The sequence below is a fragment of the Mastomys coucha genome, unplaced genomic scaffold, assembly GCF_008632895.1.
Source record: "Mastomys coucha isolate ucsf_1 unplaced genomic scaffold, UCSF_Mcou_1 pScaffold5, whole genome shotgun sequence".
Classification (NCBI taxonomy): Eukaryota; Metazoa; Chordata; class Mammalia; order Rodentia; family Muridae; genus Mastomys; species Mastomys coucha.
In genome coordinates, this window is record NW_022196911.1 from 95,373,510 (window position 1) to 95,395,566 (window position 22,057).

At 43.9% G+C, this 22,057-nt stretch overlaps 2 protein-coding genes across 2 annotated transcripts in view; both read right to left on the reverse strand.

Moving 5' to 3' along the window:
* Positions 1–2,397: 2,397 nt before the first annotated feature.
* LOC116077771 (keratin, type I cytoskeletal 26) lies at positions 2,398–12,358 on the reverse strand. The gene is made up of 8 exons (XM_031352546.1): positions 11,862–12,358; positions 10,933–11,015; positions 9,426–9,582; positions 9,139–9,300; positions 8,928–9,053; positions 7,779–7,996; positions 5,472–5,530; positions 2,398–3,492 (listed from the first exon to the last, which is right to left on the reverse strand). The coding sequence occupies exons 1-8, from the start codon at positions 12,291–12,293 to the stop codon at positions 3,341–3,343; spliced, it is 1,389 nt and encodes a 462-aa protein (XP_031208406.1). The 5' UTR covers positions 12,294–12,358; the 3' UTR covers positions 2,398–3,340.
* Positions 12,359–19,817: 7,459 nt separating this feature from the next.
* LOC116077060 (keratin, type I cytoskeletal 27) overlaps positions 19,818–22,057 on the reverse strand; it is a 5,618-nt gene continuing 3,378 nt past the window's right edge. The window contains exons 6-8 of the mRNA XM_031351323.1: positions 21,026–21,243; positions 20,759–20,808; positions 19,818–20,128 (exon numbers count right to left, since the gene is read on the reverse strand). Of these exons, the coding sequence (XP_031207183.1) occupies positions 19,989–20,128; positions 20,759–20,808; positions 21,026–21,243 (408 nt within the window). The 3' untranslated portion in view covers positions 19,818–19,988. The remainder of the gene's footprint in view (positions 20,129–20,758; positions 20,809–21,025; positions 21,244–22,057) is intronic.

The following is a 22,057-nucleotide window of genomic DNA, read 5'->3' on the forward strand; positions in this document are numbered from 1 at the left end:
CCAGCACTGGGATCATAGACTTGTTGCCAAGTCTTGCTTTTGCATGGGAGGTGGGAATCCAAACTGCGGTCTTCGTTTGCACAGCAAGAAATTCTCCCACTCTGGGAGTCATCTTCCTAACGCTATTGAGGATTTTAAAGAGAACAGCAATACTGGGCTAGAGCACTGGCTTTACTTAGTGTGTACTTCTCGGTTCCCAGTACTTACAGTGGGTGTTCCACAGTGTTCACAGCTAGGCTAGATTACCGATTATTATTGTTGATGCTGTTGTCATTATCATTAATTATTATTATTATTTTGTCTCAGAGAGCTGCAAAACATCTTCCAGCCCCATGAGAGCTGGCCAGGAGGGAGGAAGCTTTCTGGGAAATCACTACTGTGGTTTCTCCATGTCATAGAGTCAACGTGTGTTTATATGATTTGTCATAAAGTCAGAATGTCTTCACAATTGGATCCTGTTGCCAAGGGGAACCAAGAACAATGGCAATAGTCTCATTGTTGGGAACAGGTCTCTAGGATGCCCTTGACTAACAACTTAAGGGGAGATATACCCATATATATGTATATGTGTATGTATATGTATGAACACACACACATGTATATATGCATATACATATATACACACATACATATAAATACACATATACACACACATATATATGCACCCCCCACACAAGTGAAAAAGCAGTAGGTTTTCATGTGGCCTTTTCAAACAGCCTTAGAGTTAGTTATCCATCCCTTCACCCTCTCCTCTGCTCTGCTTTCCCAGTTCTCCCCCCACCTAAGCCTGTATCCCCATCATTCCCTTTTCCCTTTCTATAACCCACCTTTCATTCATCTTTAAATTGTTTTTTTCAATCCAATCTCCTCTTCCTTTTTTTTCTTCCTCTTCCACCTCCTCTTCATCCTCCCTTACCTTCCTTCTCTGCTGAGAGCCAGGCTGACCTAATGTTTCTCAGAGCCCCGATGCAAGTACAATGGGAACGTTCATCCTGTGTCCTTGCCCAGGAGCAGACGTGGCATGGCTAATCTGGGGCTGGGGCCAGGGCCTTGAAGGGATTAAGGTTTCTGTCCCTAGAGCTTGGCTTTTCCCACTGAAGAGACTGGAGTCACCAGTCCTTGGGCTGCTGTGTGTTTGGTCTACAATGCTGCTGAGTGGCCCCGTGTTCTCTGTGCAGCATGGCTTCATTAGCCTCGTCCTGGCTGTGTCCCATTGTGTGATATTTTCTACTGACTCTGGCCCTTTCCTCCCGTGGAAATGGTGCGAAGGTGCTGCCCTCCTTACTAAGCTTGCTTGCCATAGGACATAGCAGACCTCCCGATTCCAAACTTATGTGCTTCCGTGTCTTCTGAACCCCTGGTCTTCTCTCACAGGCTCTGTCATTGAAGAATAGCGTGTTGGTCCAGGTCACTCATTTTTCCCTTCCTTACTCTTTTCCTTGGACAGGGTTTCATATATCAGCCTGGCTGTGTAGTGCAGGCTATCCTCACACTCACAATTCTCTCGTCTTGCTTTAATGAGTGCAGGAATTAAAGGCATGTGCAACCAGACCTGTGTTCCAGCCCCCTCCCAACTTCATCACCCCACCCAGGAGAATCGAATTTGTGCTTCTCATATGCATATGGGGGTGGAGCCACCCACTGGAGATGATCTACTTAACAGGGGTCACACCCCCAAAAGAAAACTGACTCTCCTACTCCTGGAAGCCATCAACTGTCAGTACTGTCTCAGCGAAGGGTAGGGAGCTTGTGAACCCCTCCCTGCTTCATTCATGTTTGTTGACTGGCTTGATGTTGGGTTCTTGGGTGCAGTGGTCCTGCCCGTTTCAGTCTGGTCCTCCATGGCTTTTGGCCTTTAGAGTCTTTCCCCATCTTCTGAGATGGCCCCCTGATGGTCCAGGGATGTGATATAGATGTTCCATGTATGACTGAGCATCGCACAGACATTTATTCTCTGTGCTTTGATGAATTGTGAGTTTCTTTGTTAAATGTTGTTCACTGCATAGTGTCAGGTATGGACTTCTGTGCAGAGGTTGTTAGTAAGACATCCTGCTTGAGTTCTAGGTTTGCTTAGTCATTGCCATGGGGTTGTGGGGAACGACACACGCATTCCAAAGTGGAAAGGAGACCTAACAGGTACAAAAACATTCCCTGATCACCATCTAAGCATCAGAAGTGTGAACGAACCCTAATGATCCATGGATACATTAACACCCATAGACGACCAAATAGGTCATTTATACAGTAAGCTGGGATTTGGGACCTGAGGTTAGGACTAATGTCCTTTCTATTGTTACTGAGGCAAATGTGAAGCACTGTGTTTTCCTATTACATCCTTGGCATAGTCAGATGGGGATCAGCTGTGGAAATGAAAAAGAAGCAGATATTTAAAACTAATTAGCAACAGAAGAGCCCTTTATGAAATGGCCAAAGGCTCACAGAATAAAATCAAGAGCTACTGAAGTTGTCCCATTTCTTGGAAAGGCTTACCAAAGTCCAAGGTAGACAGATAGGAAGAAAATGGTGACAGGGGAAGAAAATGATGAAACCATTATGCCTTTCATCCCATAGTCTGACCCAAGAAAGGCCAGAAACATCAGAAATCCCATCAGAAATGCCCGATGCTACCCAAATGGCTGGAGTCAGGGCACACAGCAGACACAGTACATATCCTTCTTCAGAGACACCCATCAAGCTAAATCGTACTTCCTCAGGACCAGCAAGATACATCACTCTGAGTTTCTAACACTCCTTTCTCTTATATCTAAACAACACCTCCATCAATCTATCTTACAACCTTGTTTACTGAAGGAAATTAGTTTTAAGTTTAAACCTTCTTCTAAGCTGTACCCTTTGAGCAGTGTTGAAGAAACGAGAGGGCCGTTTCCTGTAACCTTTAGAGATATAACTTGAGAGGTACCAAAATTCTATATATACCTTTGATAAAGACACCTATGTGTGACTTTCCCGGGGAGAAGCCCGCACTGATACTTGGGTATGTCTCACCCCTGTCCCTAACACCTCTCTATTGACCCCCGCCCCCTGTGCTTTGATCTAAGTTAAAAATGGCTTTTTAAGTAAATCTCCAACTCTGCTTCATATTTTCTGTCCACGAAATTCCTTTCTCTGTCAAAGCCAAGGGTCCTGGCGCCTCCATCTGCATTGCCTGTGGCATCTCCATCTGCATTGCCCATGACAGCATGAGAAGAGGGAGAAGAAAAGGAATCTTGAGTCTAGTAGTTTGGCTCGTAGGAACAGGCATGGATGATTTTCTTGAGCTACTTGACCAAAGGGACTTTTGCAGAGGCAGCTTTTTGTTTGATGAATGATCACGCCATCACTATGAGGCCTTGGAAGGCACCCGCTGCTCCATGGTGATATTGCTGATCTTAGAGGATTTTTCTTCGACGGAGTGCACTCTCAGTGAAAGGAGGTTGCCAAGCTGATCTAGCTCTTCAGCCACAGTCCTGGCAAACGTCTCTTCCGCTGAGTCTAAAATGAAGTTAGGGAAAGTTCAGTGGTCAGTCTTAACAGGGGAAAGACACCTAGTCATGGCAGGTATGCATTTAAAGACTTCTTTTTTCAAGTTTGAAGAAAATTGAGATACAAGGCCATATTTAGGGTCAGTTCTTAACAAGAGCCAGGACTGAGTTTTTTTTCTCTCTTTCTCTTCCTCTTCCTCTCTCCCTCCCCCTCTCTCTGTGTCTGTCTGTCTTTGTCTCTCTCTGTGTGTACAATGGATGCTTGAAAGCACAAATGAAATAAAAAGACTCTAGGCATCAGGTGAATATAGGTCTGAAACAGTCACTGTCCTCTTCTCCCTCCTTCCCTCTCTCCATCTCTCTTCCCTCTATCCCTTCTTCTCTCCCTCCCTCCACCTCTCCTTCCCTCTCTCCCTCCTTTCCCTCCCTCCTTCCCTCCTTCCATCTCTCCCTCCCTCCCTCCATCTCTCTTTTCCTCTATCCCTCCTTCTCTCCCTCCCTCCCTCCATCTCTCTTTCCCTCTATCCCTCCTTCTCTCCCTCCTTCCATCTCTCCTTCCCTCTCTCCCTCCTTCTCTCCCTCCCTCCTTCTCTCCCTCCCTCCCTCCTTCTCTCCCTCCATCCCTCCCTCCTTCCATCTCTCCTCCCCTCTCTCCCTCCTTCCCTCCATCTCTCCATCTCTCCTTCCCTCTCTCCCTCCCTCCCTCCATCTCTCTCTTCCCCTATCCCTCCTTCTCTTCCCCCTCCCTCCCTCCTTCCCTCCATTTCTCCTTCCCTCTATCCCTCTTTCTCTCTCTATTCCTTTCCCCTTTTCTCCCTGACTTCTTTCCTGTTTGGAACTGGAGGTTGAACCCAGGTACTCAAAAATAAACTAGACCAGGGCTCTTATCTCTCACTTATATCCATCCCTCATTTCATTCTTAATTTTGAGACAGAGTTTCATTAAATCACCCAAATTTGTTTTCAATTCACTTTGTGACCCAGACAAGTCTAGAATCTACAAACCTCCTCCTAAGTACTTAGGATCATAGGTCTGAATCAGCAGGCCAGGCTATTGCCTTCTTTAAATACCAGCTTGTCTTATTTTAATGATTTAAAATAAACCTTTTATTAAGCAGTAAAACTTAAAAGTAATGCATTCTGAGCAATAAAGATATTTGAGGATTTATTCTTCATAACAGTCATTTTATAATTTAAGCCCATCTGTTCTACAGGGATGTAAGATATAAATATTAAGAATTGTCAGGTGAATAGGATAGTGGCACACATTTGTAATCCTAGCCTGTGACAGGCCAAGGCAAAAAGATTGAGTTCCAGGCCAGTTTGAGGTACATAGCAAAACTTTAGGTAAAAATAAATAAATAAATAAATAGTCACAATGACTTCACTGGCTCACTCACTAGATCTAAACTTAAAACAAATTTTTAGTTAACACATAGGCTGCTCATTTAATAAAGCTGAAGGGGTTTAAAAGATTCACTTAGACAGGGGAGGGGGCTCAGGGACTGTTGTTCTTGCTGTGGGTGTGTTAGGAACTGAATCTTTTTTTTTTTTTTTTTCTGAGACAGGGTTTCTCTATGTAGCCCTGGCTGTCCTGGAACTCACTCTGTAGACCAGGCTGGCCTTGAACTCAGAAATCTGCCTGCCTCTGCCTCCCAAGTGCTGGGATTAAAGGAGGAACTGAGTCTAATCCCTAGTGTGCATATACAAAGCCAGGCATGGTAGGGCACACTCGCAATCCCAGCACTGGAGAAGCTGAGGCAGGAGGATCCTTGGGCATTCACTGGCCAAACTGACAAGTGAGAGACTAGTGAGAGACTCTGTCTCAGAAGAATAAGGTCAAGAGCATCTGAGAAAGACACATGAGGTTTATCTTTGTCCTCCACATGCACAGCAGGCACACACATGCTAACACACACATACACACACACACATAAACACACACACATGCACAGGCACAATATTACACTAACTAAAATCCCTTTCATACCATTGAATTCATTTGCAGGCTTGCCATCCTTTGGTTTATAACTTGTGGATTCACTTCTTCTGTGAAGAGAGGAGCAGGTTATTATATTTTTCTTTCAATTGGAAGCTCATAAATGATTGTGAATCAGAAATTACAGGGGTTTAAATTTTTACTTTTCGTTTTGTTTATGTTCATATGTGTGCATCCACATATATGCAGGTGCCAGTCAAGGCCAGAAGAGGGCATTAGTTCCCCTGGATCTGGAGTTACAGTTGATTGTGATTTATCTGACATGGGAAGTTGAACTGGTTTTTAACTGCTGAACCATCTCTCTCCATCCCCAGAAATAATAATTTTGGAGTTCTAGTTTCAGTAAGTTTTAAATTGTTTAATTTTAAAGGGATATAAGTAAGCTTTTGGTGACTTCAGCATAGTGAGAAGAGAGTAAATGGATGTTCATGGCTGGATATCATCTCTTCTATCTAGCAATAAGGGCTCCATCCCAAATTTGTGTTCTGACTTTTCATTCAACAGTTTAATGCTTGTTCTAAGTAGTAGGCTGGGTTCTATAGAAAAATAGAGACCTAAGAAACACAGTAGTTTATAGTGTTGGAAAGACAACACATTCATGTAAAACATGATGCTTAACATTGCCTAAAAGGTACTGTACATTGGGAGAAGAATGGATGGTCTCCAGATACTGAGGAGGGAGCCATCACTGCTGGCTTCTCCTAGAACAATCTGGAAGGCAGCTGTGTTCACTCATCACTACACCACCAATGCCTGCTGGGTTGCCTTGTCCAGCCTTGGTGTGAGGGTTTGTGCTTAGTTTTATTGTATCTTGTTGTGTTGTATTTGGTGGATATCCCAGGGAAACAGAGGGGGAGTGGATCTATGGGAAAGGGGAGATGTGGGGTGGGGTGGGGTGGGGGCTGGGAGGAGTGGAAGGAGGGGAAACTGTAGTAGGATGTATTGAAAACAAGATAATAATAATAATAATAATAATAATAATAATAATAATAGTCTGATGAGGGCTTCCCTTGGCCTGGGAGACTGCAGAAGACAGCTATTCACACACAGTACGAACATGGGCCAGCGTTTAGTAACAGCCTGGTTGAGTGTCAGCCTCTGTCAAGGTGCTTTGTCTGCATGGGGAGGTGCTATGGCTGAGAACAGAGTATGGTTCTACTGTGTTTACAACTTTAGCAGAAAGGTAACTGTGGTCCAAAGAGGTTTAACCACACGTTCAGATTCACTCAGGACCATGACTCACATGATTCACCACCGAGGCTGCCAATCTGGAGCTTTTGGCGTCTTAGCTAACAAACTCTGATGCAGCTCTATAACCTCTTCTCAGGAGAAGGTGTGCTCACCGCTGTACCACCAATGCAGTGAGATTTTTTTTTTAAAGAGTTACTTATTTATGTATACGAGCACTCTATGTGCATGTATGCCTGCTTCAGAGGACATTAGATCCCATTATAGACGGTGGCGAGCCACCATGTGGTTGCTGGGAATTGAACTCAGGGCCTCTGGAAGAGCAGTCAGTGCTGTTAACCACTGAGCCATCTTTCTAGCCCCCAGTGAGATATTCTTAATCCTCGTTCTGAGCTTGGACTGAGGGTATAGGTAGGGTCACTACTGAAGTAATAAAACAAGTTGAGTTTTAAGGAATGTATTTAAACATAAACATAAAAGCATTTTTTTCCCCCTTGGACCAGAGTACTAGGATGACCAGGTAGTTTATATTTAATTGTTCTTTATATAATTATGCATGCAAATATTTTCCATACTTAGATCTTTGGTTCTAGGCTGCATGTGTGACCCATGCCCATAATCCCAGTACTCAGCAGGCTGAGGTAGGAAAATCACAGAGTTAAGGGTTTGGATTACATAAGATACTGCTCAGAAACCATCACCATCACCATCACCATCACCATCACCATCACCATCACCATCACCATCACCATCACCATCACCATCACCATCACCATCACCATCACCACCATCATCACTAGCAACAACCACCACAACACTCAAGCCAAAAGAAACCCCTGAGTTTTGATTTTTAAATTTCTGTTTTCATTTCATTGGATGCAATGACATAATTGAATATATATATATGGATATATATAATTTTAAAGAAGTTATAGGGTGTACTATGTATGCTATGTATTCCAAGACAAATAGAACATATACTAATTATGTGATATATATTATACTTCTGTAGCAAGCACATAATACATTAGATAACATGTAACAAATGTAACATAAACACCTAGAAACCTAGTTACTGTGCAGTTAGTTGTTTCACACACTGGTACTCACTGTTGCTCTCCGTCTAGTAAGTTGCAGTATGTGTCGATTTCCTTCTCTAAACACGTTTTAATGCCCAGCAGCTGCTCATGCTCCAGCTTCTGGCCTTCCGTCTCTGTTCGGATCTGCTGCAGCTGCTCCTCCCGTGCCCCAATCTGCTCCTGAATTTGCTGGAGCTGAGCATAGTAATTCCCTTCGGTCTCAGCCAGTGAATTTTCGTAGGATTGTTTCTGGAAGAAAAGCATAGTAAGGCTTGAATGAGCAAGAGAGGGCTACGTGTCCATACTGAAACATTCTCAAGGTGGTAGTACGAGGTGTACATATTCTCAATTAAAAATCAGAATAGGTGGGATTCGCTGAGAAAAGAATGTCAAGGTTTGGAATGCTGTATCAGAAGTAATGCTTATGGATGGAATTCCTGATATTTAATATAACACATTACAGTCGTTTAATTATGTATACTACACTTAATGTTGTAAATATTCATCTTATAGGGACCGGAGAGATGGCTCAGCAGTTAAGAATTGCTCTTGTGGAGGACCTGGGTTCCCAGCAGCTTCATGGTGCCTCTCAAGCATCTGTAATTCTGGCTCCAGGGGATTTAACATCCTTTTCTGATCCTCACAGGTACCAGATGCATAAATGATGTGTATACATACATGTAGGCAAAACTCTCATAGACATAAAATAAAAATATTAAAAATAACCATTGTCTATATGTACTTATTTACCCATGCACATATAATGTTAGGTGTTGGATGTCGTTTGAGTATGTTCCCTTGAGGATTTATGTATGAGGGCCTTGGTCCCAGCGTTTTGATATTAAGATAAGTGGAGACCTTTAAGAGGTGGGGCTAGTGAAAGGTTAAGCCATCAAGGGCTCTGGGAGTAAATCGATTTAGTTCTAGTCAGACACTAGTTATCTCTCCAGAAAGGGTTATTTTAAAACAGTTGAGCGTGGTCCCTCCCTGTGCTCTAGCTTCTCACGATGCTCAAACTTCTGCCACGATGCCACTTGTTATGTGGTGTAGCCAGAGAGGGCTTTGGGACAGTTGGGACCGCGCTATTTGGGTGAGAAAATAAACTCCCTTTCTTTATAAAATATCCTGCGTGGGATGTTTTGCTGCAGTAGCGCACACCTTCAGTTCCGTTCTCACGTACCATAGCCGTGATGGATTGTAGTTCTATCTCCAGAGTCTGCAGATTGCGTTTCAGTTCCATCAGCTCGTTTCTGGCGGCCATGGCCGCTCCTGCGTCATCTGAAATCTGTTGCTGCAGAGATGCACTCTGAAGAGGAACCGTCAGAAGGGTTAGTGGCCTGCTTGACTGTTTATCCAACGAGCTCCTCTCGTGTCACCTGCCGCAGATGTACCTTCTCTTTAAAGCTGGCCTCTGCATCTTTCCGGTTCTGCTCAGCTAGATCTTCATACTCAGCCCTCATGTTGTTCAACATGGCGGTTAGATCCACGCCGGGGGCCGCGTTCATTTCCACATTGATGTTCCCACCGGATGCATTTTGCAGAACTCTCATTTCCTGGAAAAGGGTAAACATTAATACCCAGAGGGAGGATTTTGATTGACATACCATCCTGGTGTGGAACGAATAGTGGACTTGAAGAGGGAAATCGGAGTGCGAGGCTGTTCTGAGGGCTTCCTTACCTCCTCGTGGTTCTTTTGGAGGTACGTCAGCTCCTCGCTCAGAGCCTCACGTTGTATTTCCAAGTCGGTTGTAGACAGCGTCAGCTCGTCCAACACTCTGCGAAGACCGTTGGTGTCAGCCTCAACACTCTGGTGCAGAGCCAGCTCATTTTCATACCTTAAAGGGTGTGAAGGTGTTTTAGAGATGGGATTACTAGCAGGTACAACTTGTAAAGACACTTTGTGTGCCAAGGGCTGGGGTGTCCTGTTTCTGTATGTATTTCTGAGGCTTTCACGCAACAGCAAACTATTAAGATAGTTTGAGATATCTATTAGCTTATAGTTACTATTTGTCTATGTGTTGTGTGCGTGTGCGTGCGCACGTGTGTGTGTATGGATTTGCATGTGCATGTGTATGCAGAGGTCAAAGGTCAATCAATATTGGGTGTCTTTCTCAATATCTCTCCACCGTTTTTTTTTTTGAGGCAGGGTCTCCCACTGAAGCTGAAGTTCACCAATTTGTCATGACTGGCTAGCCAGCAAGCCTCTCCTGTCTTTGCTCACCCCTGTTTTTTTGATATAGGGTCTTTTGTATAGCCCTGACTGTCCTGAAACTCACTATGTATAACAGGCTGGCCTTGAACACACAGGCACCTGCCTACCTCTCTCTCCTGAATGCTAGGATTAAAGGCACAGACCATCACTGCCTGGCTTTGTCCGCATCTCACCAGCACTGGATCTACATGTGTGTACTGGTCTTTTTTTTTTTTTATGTGGATGCTGGGGGTTCTGAACTCAGGTAGATCCTCATGCTTTTGTGGCAAACCCTTTACTGACTCCCCAGCCCTTATAAATACATTATTTTAGAGGTGTCATTTCTTTTTTTTTTTTTTAAAGTTTTTTTTTTTTTTTTGGTTTTTCGAGACAGGGTTTCTCTGTGTAACCCTGGCTGTCCTGGAACTCACTCTGTAGACCAGGCTGGCCTCGAACTCAGAAATCCGCCTGCTTCTGCCTCCCAAGTGCTGGGATTAAAGGCCTGCGCCACCACCGCCCGGCTGAGGTGTCATTTCTTTACAGATGATCTTTGCTATCCAATAGCATGTCAGAATAGTGTCAGATTTATAAAAATGTATAATAAATCTTTTTATAAGGATGCATTAAAGTTTGCTTCTTTCTTGATCTAGAATAGAATGGCTTCATTACACTAGTTTGGTTTGGAGGGCTGGAGAGATAGCTCCATGGTTAAGACTGCTTTTTCGGAGAGCCCATTTTTGCTTCCCAGTACCCACACGGTGGCTCACAACTGTCTGTAAGTCTGTAAAACAACTGTTTTAGTGGGTCTGATACTTGCTTCTGGCCTCCAAAGGTACCAGGCGCACCAGTCCTGCACAGACATACATAGAAGGAAAACACCCATGTACATAAAATAAAACACACAAAAATAGGTTTTAAAAGCAAAAGATACATTCTCTAGTGCAGCTGTGGTCTTGTAGCCATTATTAATAACAATCAGTCTACTTTCACTTACTTCATCTTGAAGTCATCAGCTGTGAGTCTGGCATTGTCATTTTGAAGGACAAGGTTGGCATTACAGGTGGTCATAGACAGGATCTGAACGGGACAGTCAAAGGACATTCCAGCGTCAGTGGGAATCTGTCTCAGGCATCTGTATTTTTATTTGGATATCCAAAGAAACTTGGTTTTGGGGTGTAACTCGGCGGTAGAGCTCTTACCTAGCATATTAGACAACAACAACCAACCATCACCACCAACAAAAAGCCCAACCATTCTTTTATTAAGATAATAAAAGGGCCCACAGATAACTCCAACGTCACTCATCAAAAAATTTGAATTAAATGTCAAACCAAAATAAGTAGTGCCCCATCCGTGTGGCACCGGATACTGAACCTGAGCCTTGCACACGCTGGGCAAGCTTTCTGCTAATGGGCCACATCCCCGGCTCTCGTGATTTCCCCGCTTCAGCCTCTGGAGTGTCTGGGATTACAATCAGGCCTGGCTCAGTTATGTTGATTCTGAAGCCATTTCTCTTCCACTTTTTAAAAAGTGGAATAGTGATTCTACCTTTTAAAAAAAAGTCTCAGATGCCACTCTTAACATCGGGAACAAAGAGTGAACAAATTCCACACACCATAAACTTTCTAAATACATTTCAAATAAATCAAGTGACTAGTTAAGCATATTCATGATACTGGAGATGAAACTGAGAGTCACAGGCATGCTGGGAAAAATTCTATTATATTCCTAGCCCTTTTTTTTTTTTTTAAATTAAGATAGGGTCTCTAAGTTCCCAGACTATCTCAGCCCTGTGATCTTCCTGTCTCAGCCTCTGCTGTCTCTATGATGACTGATGTGTACCACCATACCCCACTGTTGACTAGCTTTTAGTTATGCCCATCCCATGCCTCTAGCCCCAGTATGGGACTCTGCATTTCTTACCTGTCGTTTCAAATCCTCAATGACTGAGAAGTACCGGCTGCAGTCATGGTCAAGTCTACGGCCACTGCCAGGCCCACACTTCTCATACCAGCCCTCGATCTTCTTCTCCAGGTCAGTGTTGGCCTCCTCCAGGGCACTCACATGGTTCAGGTACAATGCCAGACGGTCATTGAGGTTCTGCATGGCCACCTTCTCATTCCCAGAGAAGAGTCCTGGCTCATTGTTAAGGAAGCCAATGCTGTTTCCCCTGCCTGACCCCTCATTGCCAAAGGTTCCTCCAGAAGAGATACCCCCAAGGGTGCAAGAAAAGCTACTTTCTGCTCCAGGCCCAACACACACATTCCCGGCCACAAAGCCTGCCCCTCCTCTGGCCAGCCTGATGGACCCAGCTCGAGAACAGACCCTGGATCCCCCAGAAAATCGAAAAGACATGGCGATGGCACAGCGGAGCAGCCTTCTTTCTCAGAGAGGTGCAAAGCCAAAATTTATTCTCTTCCATGGGCGACAGCTCCACTGGCTTTTATAGGATTCAATCTTAGCTCTGCCAATCTGTAATAAAACATTATTCATATTCTAATTGCTGTTTTTCATAATTGGGTGATTTTTAATAGTGTCCAGTAGGTGTCAAGGTGCCCGAGGATATTTTTTTTATATATGAAAAAGGTGCCAGAGACAGTGATCCTAATTCATAGCCTTACAGTGTTAGTAACCCTAAATCACAGCCCCAGAGATGACAGAGAGAAAAACCACTACTTGTGTTGCCAAGATGAGAATTTACAGCCTCTTGACTCCTGGAAAAGGATGGAGATATGCCCCACCATGTAACAAAGAGTTAACATTGGAAATGCTTGCTCCCCATGTAGAAATGCACTAGAATATCTCGATTGTCCCTATTTTACTGCACTTTCCCCTTCTTATTGAGACAGAACTCAATAAGACTGTTATTAGTTAGTGTCATTGAGACACTAACTCTATAGTTAGTGATCTTTTGTCAATAAGATCACTAACTATAAGAATAAGAATAAGAATTCTTGAACTGATCTATTTTGCCGTGTGCATGCACATGCATGTTAGCGTGTGCACACAGGTGTGGAGGCTAGAGGACAACTTTAGGTGATGTTATGTCATCTATCCTGTTCAGCATTTGAGATGGGGTTTCATTGGAGTTTGTGAGGTCGGCTAGGCTTGCTGGTCAGGGAGCCCCAGGATCAGCATGCCCCTGCCTCCCAGTGCTGGGGTGGCAAGCATATGCCCAAGCTCTTGGCTTTTTCTCAAGGCTCCTGGGGGTGGTGGGAGGGGATCGAACGCATGTCCTCACACTTGCGTGGGGAAATGCTTTACTTACTGAGAGGTCTCACCAGTCCCTGGCACATGTTTGTAATAAGTTGAAAGCAAATAACAGAAGATCTGTAGCAACTTGCTTATCTACTTTGCTAAAACTCATACATAAGTGGCATTGGCAGGGATTTGTACTGGGCGTTTCTTCCTTTTTGTTGACCATTTGGAATGGGTCTCATGTAGCCAAGGCTGGCTTTGAGTTCCAGTTCTCCCCTTTCAGCCATTGGAGTGCTGGCATTGAAGATCCATGCTGCTGGGCCTGGTGGGATTGTTTTTGATTTGGTCTAGGAGTAGAACATCAATTCAACTAACTACTGAAAAGAGACTCTGAATTGTTTTCTCTTTTTTTTCTTAAAAAGTTAATTTTGAGATAGCGTCTTATTTCATAGCCCTGGCTGGCCTGGAACCTACTGCATAGACCAATCTGATGTTGAACTTATCTGATCCTCCTGATGCCTCTGCCTTCCCAAATGCCGAGATCACAGGCATGCTCTGCCGTACCCTGCCATGGCTCTCCAGCACCCTGCCATGGCTCTCCAGCTTTCATATGTGTATGTAAAGCATTGTGACTTTAAGACCTGAGCTTCACATTGATCAGTGGGGAATGAAATATGTGGAGGAGAGGGCTGTTTTCATCACGACCTAGGAAACCCAGAATCTGTTACCTAGGAGACTGGTTGTCATGGGGAAACAGGTGCTTTCTTCTTTTCCACGAAGCCCTCAGGATGTCAGCCTGTCTCTTTGTGCTTCACTTCCCTGGGAACAAATGAACTTAATCACATCCCACAGTGTCCGTCAAAGACTTCAATGAGCAGCTCTAATAATGAACGGCTGTAAGACTGTCTGAAGAGCACAGACACTTATAAATGTTAATTATTTGCATTATTATAATAAGGTGGACACGTCAGACAGGGGCAGGTTGGACCCATCACCTATGATGGGTACAGATTGACTGGTCAACTGATTACAGGTTTAGTTTTGTAGCATGAATTCTTTCCTGGATGAAACTTTTTAATGTTGTAGACGTAGAAGTTTGAGAAATATCACGTTTGTCACTACAAGACAAGAGGTATCCAGTGGACTGGAATGCATGAGTTAAAAAGGCACAAATATTTGAAAACAACACAGAATTTTAATTCGGACTATAGCACCATACTATAAGATTTATAAATTATATCCAGAGAATTATTAATGATTTTGCTGTGACCTGGCCAAAGTTTTATACTTTTTGCCAGTTTCCCATGAAGGAAACAACCAAGACAGCAAGTTGGCAGAGGAATAGTTTATAAGACTTGATTTTTTTTTTTCTTTTTAGATAAGAGTTCTAACCAGACTGTAAAGTGTTATTAACACAATCTGTTTATCTCCAGGTAGCTTATAAATACTAATTAACTTATCTTTTGTGGACTAAGTTAAGCACATATTATTAGAACCATTTTGCGGATGAGCTGGCTATGGAAATAACAAGGCCCAGTACATCATAGACTTGTCTATCCCCGCAGCACCGACAATGTGTAAGCCCTGAAAACACGGTCGGTGTTTACGACTAGGTCAAGTCTCCTCCCTCCTCTTCTTCACAGATTTCCTGCAAAACTTCTTACTTCTTAAAGTTTAATTTATGATTATTTGTTTTGGTGTGTGAATGTTTTGTCTGCCTGTATGTCTGTGCACCACTCGCATGCACGGTGGAGGTTAGAAGAGGATGTTGGACCCCTTGGAACTGGAGTTACAGATGGTTTTGAACTGCTGGGTGGGTGCTGGGAATGGAACCCAGGTCCTATGCAAGAGCAGCCAATGCTCAAAATGGCTGAGCTATCTCTCCATCCCTCTAAACTAAAACTTTAAAAGGATAAATATGCTTTATTTATACTTTTATTTATGTTTTTAATTTATACTTTTATTTATATTTCTGCTTTTCTGGATGCTTAAGATGACTTAAATAGATTCCTGGGTCACTTCTATCAATGTCTTTGTTTCTTCAGATCATGTATTCCTGGCTGGAAAGCAGGATTCACACTAGCTGGTGTATCAACCACCATTTCTTGAGACTCTTACTAGGTACTGAAATGCATCCTATTCATGTTTTTGTTATTCAAAGACATTAAACTGAGTTGAACTTGAACTTCTATGCTGTTTTGACATTTTATTTCAGGATGAAGTTTACATTTCTGTCTTATTCTAAGGATCTTACTATGCCTAAATGTATTGTTTAGTTTCAATATTCCATTGGTTAAAATGCAAATGCTAGGAGCTGGTGAGGTGCCTGAGCAGGTAAGGGCACTTGATGCCAAGCCTGAGAATACAAGTTCAATTCCAGATGGTAGAAGAAGAGGACTTATATCAGCAAGCCCAGGGAGTTGTCCTCTGATTTTTCACACATGCACCATGGTATGCTGTGTCCCTACACCCATATCCATACTCACACCAAATGAATAAAAAATAATTTAAAACTTTAAAGATGCATATTTTTAAAATTTCTGTTGGCTCTCCTAGAAGAGCATTTTTATTAAAAACATTTTATGTACGTATGTTTGTCTGTATGTATTTAGTGTGTGTGTGTGTGTGTGTGTGTATGTGTGTTTATGTGTGTGCTTGTGAATACGCATGCATGTACTGCAATATGCATGTGGAGATCACAGGATAACTTTCAAGTGTCAGTTTTCTCTTTGCACTTTGTAGACTCTGGAGATCCAACTCAGGCCATCAGACTGACTGTAAGTGCCCTTACCTGCCTAGGAAAGTCCTGCCTGCTGAGCAGCCTTGCCTGCCTAGGAAAACACGTTTCTTGAACACGAGTGGTTTGTTTTGTGACTAGATTCCTTGTGTTTCTTCTGAGAATCAGATTGTGTAGTGATGGCTCCTCCAATGGCTTCTCTGGTCTGGGAAAGAGAAGTCAGTTAGGGCTAGCAACCCCTTTTCCACCAGAAGCAGGCGGAGCCAAGGAACTCTTGGTTCTCCCCGGCGTGGTGTCAGGTGGTGGCTAAGCACGGGCGGTGAGTCAGACTCCCCCAGATTCCAGCACCTCCGGTTATTAGTTGTGTGACTCTGGGAAAATGACTCCACTGCTCTCTGACTCAGTTTCCTTACTCACGAAACGGTGATGACCACAGTATTCACCTTAGAGGGCTGGTGTGGGGACCAAGAGCTTAGCCTAGTGCTCAGAACACAGCAGGTGCTGATTATCTGTTATCACTGATTCTTCCTTAGACCTTACAGTTTAAAAGCCACAAGTACACCCAGTACACCCACCTAGTCTCTCTACTTGGTTCCAGTAGAAAGAGTTGGTTCCCTTCGTCTGGGTGACTTGGTGACCCTACATCCCAACCACTGAAGAAACTCAGCTAACTCAGTAGTTATTTAAAAAAAAAAAAAAAAAAAAAAAAAAAAAAAAAAAAGCCGTAAAGAGTTTTTAAGAATGGGTTTAAACTCACAATGAAATTCAGAGGAAGGTACAGAGACTTCCCATATCCTCCCCCGAATCATGCCCAGCTCATCAATGGCCCTCACTCGCCGGAAGTAATAGCCCTCTCTGGAGCAGAGAGCATTTGTTTCCAAGATACCTTGGCACGCCATACTCAGCATGGTTCATGTCAGAGTTCGCTTTTGGTGAACCCCGTTGGTTGGACAATTACACACTGACCATGCCTGCACTCATGGTAGCATATAGAGTACTTTCAATTTTCCCATGAACCTCTTCCCCCTCTCCCCCCCCCCCCATATTTATCCTCTTCTCCCAGCCCTTGGCAACCACTAACCTGTGTATTGTTTCCATGGTTTTGTGTTTGGGATGTCAGAGAGCTGGACTCCTACATGATGCGCTCTTCCCAAATTAGCTTTTTTTTCACTTAGTAATACATTTGAAGTTTCCTCTCTGTCTTTCTCCGGCTTGATAGCTCTGGTTAATGCTGCACTGTTTGGATTTGCTGTCATTTATTTTTTTACCCACCTAGTGAAGGGCATTTGGTTTGCTCCTGAATTTTGTCAATCAATGAATAAATTCACTGTACACATCATTGTACAATTTTTTAGAAAAAAGATTTATTTTTACTTATCTATAGGTAGTGTGAGTATACGCCACATGTATGCTGATGCTCCCAGAGGCCAGAAGAGGATGGAGGATCTCTTGAGTTACAGATGCTTTGTGCATCTGTTGACGTGGCTTCTGGGAACGAGAGACTCCAGTCCTGTAGAAGAGCAGCGAATGCTCTTCACCTTTGAGCCATCTCTCCAGTTCCTCCTGGGCAGGCTGTATGTGAAGATGTTTTCACGTCCTTTGGGTGGAGGAATAAGGATCCAGTGGTTTCCAGAAACTGCTGGATGGGATGATCAGAGTGTGTCTAGCTTTGTAAGAACCTGCTGAACTGTCTTCTACAGTGGCTAAGTATTTTTGACTATGGAACTATGTGGAAAGAGATTTTTTTTCTTCTGGTTTGACATAAAAGTATAGGATGTAAAATCCAGTTACTCAGAAAGTTAAGCATTTTAAAGTTCACCCAGGTATTTTATTTTATTTGTATTTTTGAAGCTAGGTGTGATGTAGTTCAGGATGGCTTCTCCATGCAGGTAGAAAGGTCCTTGAGCTTCTGGTCTTCCTCCAGCCACCTCCCAGAGTGTGGGTACAGGTGTGTGCAAACCACACCCGGGTTTATGTGATGCTGGGACAGAAATGAGAGCCTTGGGATGTTCGTTAAGCACTCTGCAAGCTAATCTACATCCACAGTTGCTATTTTCAATGAATTCATGAACTTTAATTTTTATTTATCTTGAGAATTTCATGCAGGTAGGTAATGAAATGTAATAATATTTTCCCTTCCAATTATTCCTATATCCCTTACACGGTGGTTTGAATGAGAAATGTTCCTTATAATCTTGGGCATTTGAACGTTTGGTCCCCAGGTGACGATGGTAGTGGTTTGGGGAGGTTTAAGAAGCAGGGCCTTGCTGGAGGAAGTATGTCTGGGGTGGGATGGGAGAGCCTAAAGCTCATCAGTCTCTCTGTTTTGTGCTTGTGGTTCAGGATGTCAGTTCTAAGGATTCTGCTCCAGAAGCTGGAGAGATGGCTCGGTAGGTAAGAGCACTGACTGCTCTTCCAGAGGTCCTGGGTTCAATTCCCAGCAACCACACGGTGGCTCACAACCATCTGTCATGGGATCCGACTCCCTCTTCTGGTGTGTCTGAAGACAGCTACAGTATACTCATATAAATAAAAGAAATAATTCTTAAAAAAAGAAAAAAAATAAAACACCCCCCCCCCCCCCCCCCCCCAGGATTCCACTCCAGCCTCAGCACCTGCCTGCTGGCTTTGCCTTGGCATTATGATAGACTCTAACCCTCTAAGCCAAAAGAAAGTCTTTCTTCTGTGAGTTGCCTTAGTCATGGTGAAATATCACTGTACCAGAAAAGTAACCCCCAATACAAGCCTCTCCCGATTTCATGTTTTTTCTTTCATCACCATCTAAGTCTGGTCGGTGCTGCCCATACATGCGTGGGTGTTGGGACCATCCACGAGAGCATGGAAACCTACCACTGGCCATATCCTCAATAAAGAATTATTCTCCCGTCCCCAGTAACTACCCACTGCCAGGAGCTCCTTGGTAAGGGGAGGGCCCTGGTGAATCATCTACTCCATCTCTGCTGGGACTTGATCCTGTGTAGGTAGCTATGGCCACCTATACACAGAGCTGTGGGTTCGAGAAGGCAGTCGCCATGTCAAGTCCAGAAGACAGCATTTCACAATGCTCCTTCCCACTCCCCGGCTCTCCCCATCTTTCCTCCTCCTCTTTCACCTCCACTCCCCTATCAGCCATCAATTGGCTTTAGCTCCTTAGCTTCGGGGTGAGACTCCATGGCTCCCTTCACCACTGCATGGGTCTTGTGCACTGAGTTCCTGAGCCCGACAGCCCTGTTGTGTCCAGGAACCACCATCCTCTGCTACCCCTGCCTCTTACAATCTTTCAGCTGCCCCTCTCTTATGCAACATCCCCCTCTCTCTTCTCTTAAAAAAAAAAACAAAACACTTTTCCTTTATGTTTAGGATGCTTTTGACTTTTTAATTTCTTAGTTTTACTTCCATGAGTCTGTTACACTCAAGATCTATTTTTTTTAAATGACTATTCATTTATTTTTGTTTTGTGTGTATGTTTTGCCAGCATGTATGTGTGTAGTGTACATACAGTGCACTGTACACATGTAAAGTGTCCAAAGAGGCCTGGAAGAGGACATCGGGTCCCCTGGAATTATAGGAATTTGAGAGTTACCATGTGGGTGCTGGGATCTGAGCCAGGGGAGCTGATTCTGAGCTGTCTCTTCAGCTCCAGGAGTTGGTTTTCATTTTAATTAGTTGTTTTATTTTTAGGGCCTAGCACTCAAGGTATGTGTGCCCAGCATGCATGGAAGGGTGGAAGATAACATTTTATAGAGATGTGACAAACTACTGTGTATTCAACCAGGAGCCATGTCAGCTGAGTTGTGAACGCACATGTGACTACAAACACTGTGTAGTCAACCAGTTCCTAACTTGCAAAGAGCAGTAGATTAAACAGAGAAAATTAAGGGTAGAATTTAGCTTCTGTGGGAGGGTGTACTTAAGATGCAGTGATGGACAAGAACCAGGAAGGATAACTTGCAACAGGGAGACGTTTATTGAAACATCATCAGAGAGAAAGGCAAAGAATGTCACTAATCTAAAAGGAGCTCATCTTCACTTACTGGAGAGAAGCAGAAACATAAGAGGAAAAGCATTTAGATTTTTGTATTTGAAATTAGAGCCGTCTGTTTTAGGGGAGGAGTTCAAGAAGGGGTCCTCTGCTCATTCTTGTTGTTGACTTTGGTGGACTTCTCTTCCAGGGTGTGAACTCGGGAGGAGAGAACTTTGCCACGGGGGTCTAGTTCTTCAACAACAGTTTTAACGATGGCGGTTTTAGACAAATCTAAAACGACACAAACAAACCATTAAAGTTGTGCTAAATTCACACAGGTGGAGAATAACTCATCACTTGAAAAATAGATCATCTGCCGGGTGTGGTGGTACACCCCTTAAATCGCAGCACTCAGGAGGCAGAGGCAGGTGGAGCTTTGAGTTCAAGGCCAGCCTGGTCTACATAGAGAGTTCCAGGACAGCCGGGGCTATACAGAGAAACCCTATTTTGAAAAACCAAACCAAACCAAATACAATACAAACAGCAGAAAACACTCAGTCTCTGTAAAGTGCTGGCTTTGTAATGATGAGGACCAGAGCACCCCAGCAACCACGTTAAACGAGTCACCTGTCATTCTAGAGCTGGGGAGGTGGAGACAGGAGGATGCCTGGGAGTCAGAGGCTAGCCAGTCTCGCCTACTTGGCAGGCTTTAGGCTAGTCAGAGACCCTGTCTCAAAAATAAAAGGAGACTACTATGACTGAGCTTGAGGTTGCCCTCTGGTCTCCATAAACAGGTGCACCTGCACATATGCACACACAGGGGAGAGAGGGCTGGGCAGGGGCAGAAGAGTTAGAAGAGGAGGAAAGAAGAGAGGAGAGGAAAGGAAGAAATCATGAACACCTTGCGGAACTTTCATTTACCCTTTGTCTGATTTCCCGGTCCTCCTTGGCCTTTTGACTTAACACAAGAGCTGTAAAAAAAAAAAAAGAAAAAATAGATTTTGCGTTAATTACATGCATGCCTTGCTAAAGCGATAAAACAGCACCGACTTACAGGAGTTCATTGACTGCTGAAGTAACGCTGGGGAGGGAGGTTTTATTCACATGTGATCTGGACCACAGAGACTTGGCTCAGTTTCAGATGATGTTTAGGAATCTTAAGGAGTGTTCTACAGGAAGAGTGCCTACCCCTCGTCTCCGTCTATGAGGCGGCAGTAGGTCTCGATCTCCTTCTCCAGGTGGGCCTTGACGTTCAGCAGCTGCTCGTACTCCAGCTTCTGGCCCTCGGTCTCCGTCCTCACCTGGTGCAGCTGCTCCTCCAGGGCGCTGATCTGAGCCTGGATCTGAGCCAGCTGTGTGCAGTAGTTGCCCTCGGTCTCCGTCAGGGAGCACTCCAGAGAGTGTTTCTGTGGTTTGGAAGGTGGTATTGTAGAAAACGTTACTGTACCGATTCAGAAAAAGCCAAGTCTCTCAGAAGAGAGTTATCCTCACACAAGGCAATCGGTCACATCTGGGGCTGTGTGGATGGCTGTTGGTTAAGGGCTTGCCATGCAAGCATGTGGACTCGAGAGCAGCCCCCAACAACCTACATTAAAAAGTCAGGTATGTGTGCTTGTGATGCCAGGGTTGGGGAAGTGACCACAGAGTTTCTGTGGCTTGACAATCAGCCAACGTAGCCTAACCTGCGAGCCCCAGGTCCCACTTGACAGACTCTGTCTCAAAAAACATGGTGGACAGTTCCAAAGAACAACACCGAAGGCTGACCTCTGGACTTCTCCCACATGTGCATGGTACACGTGAACAGACACTGCACATATACATAGACAGTCATTGCCATCTAAAAGATTCTACCTGTTCAATATTCACGGCAGACACCACACCAGTCTATTTTATAATGACACAGGTGGTGGCAAATGGTCCTTGTCACTCTTGAAATGCTAGAAAACAATGGAACTGTTTCTCTTTCAGGTGCAGTGGAAAGATCCCTACCATTTACACCAATAGGTGCTGTGCTTGCGGGGTATGGCACAGTTTCCAGTTTTCTCCTTAAAGTCGCCCTACACTTTGCTCCCTCATTGTGAATCACATGAAGTCTTTGCCTCCTGCTGATCTATAGCCCTTTTAAACTTTAAACTGTCTAATTGCTTGGCTTGTAAAGTCAAATGAGTCTATGTAGACCAAGAGGGAATATCTGTTATAATTTTACTTGAAATGAGTTTT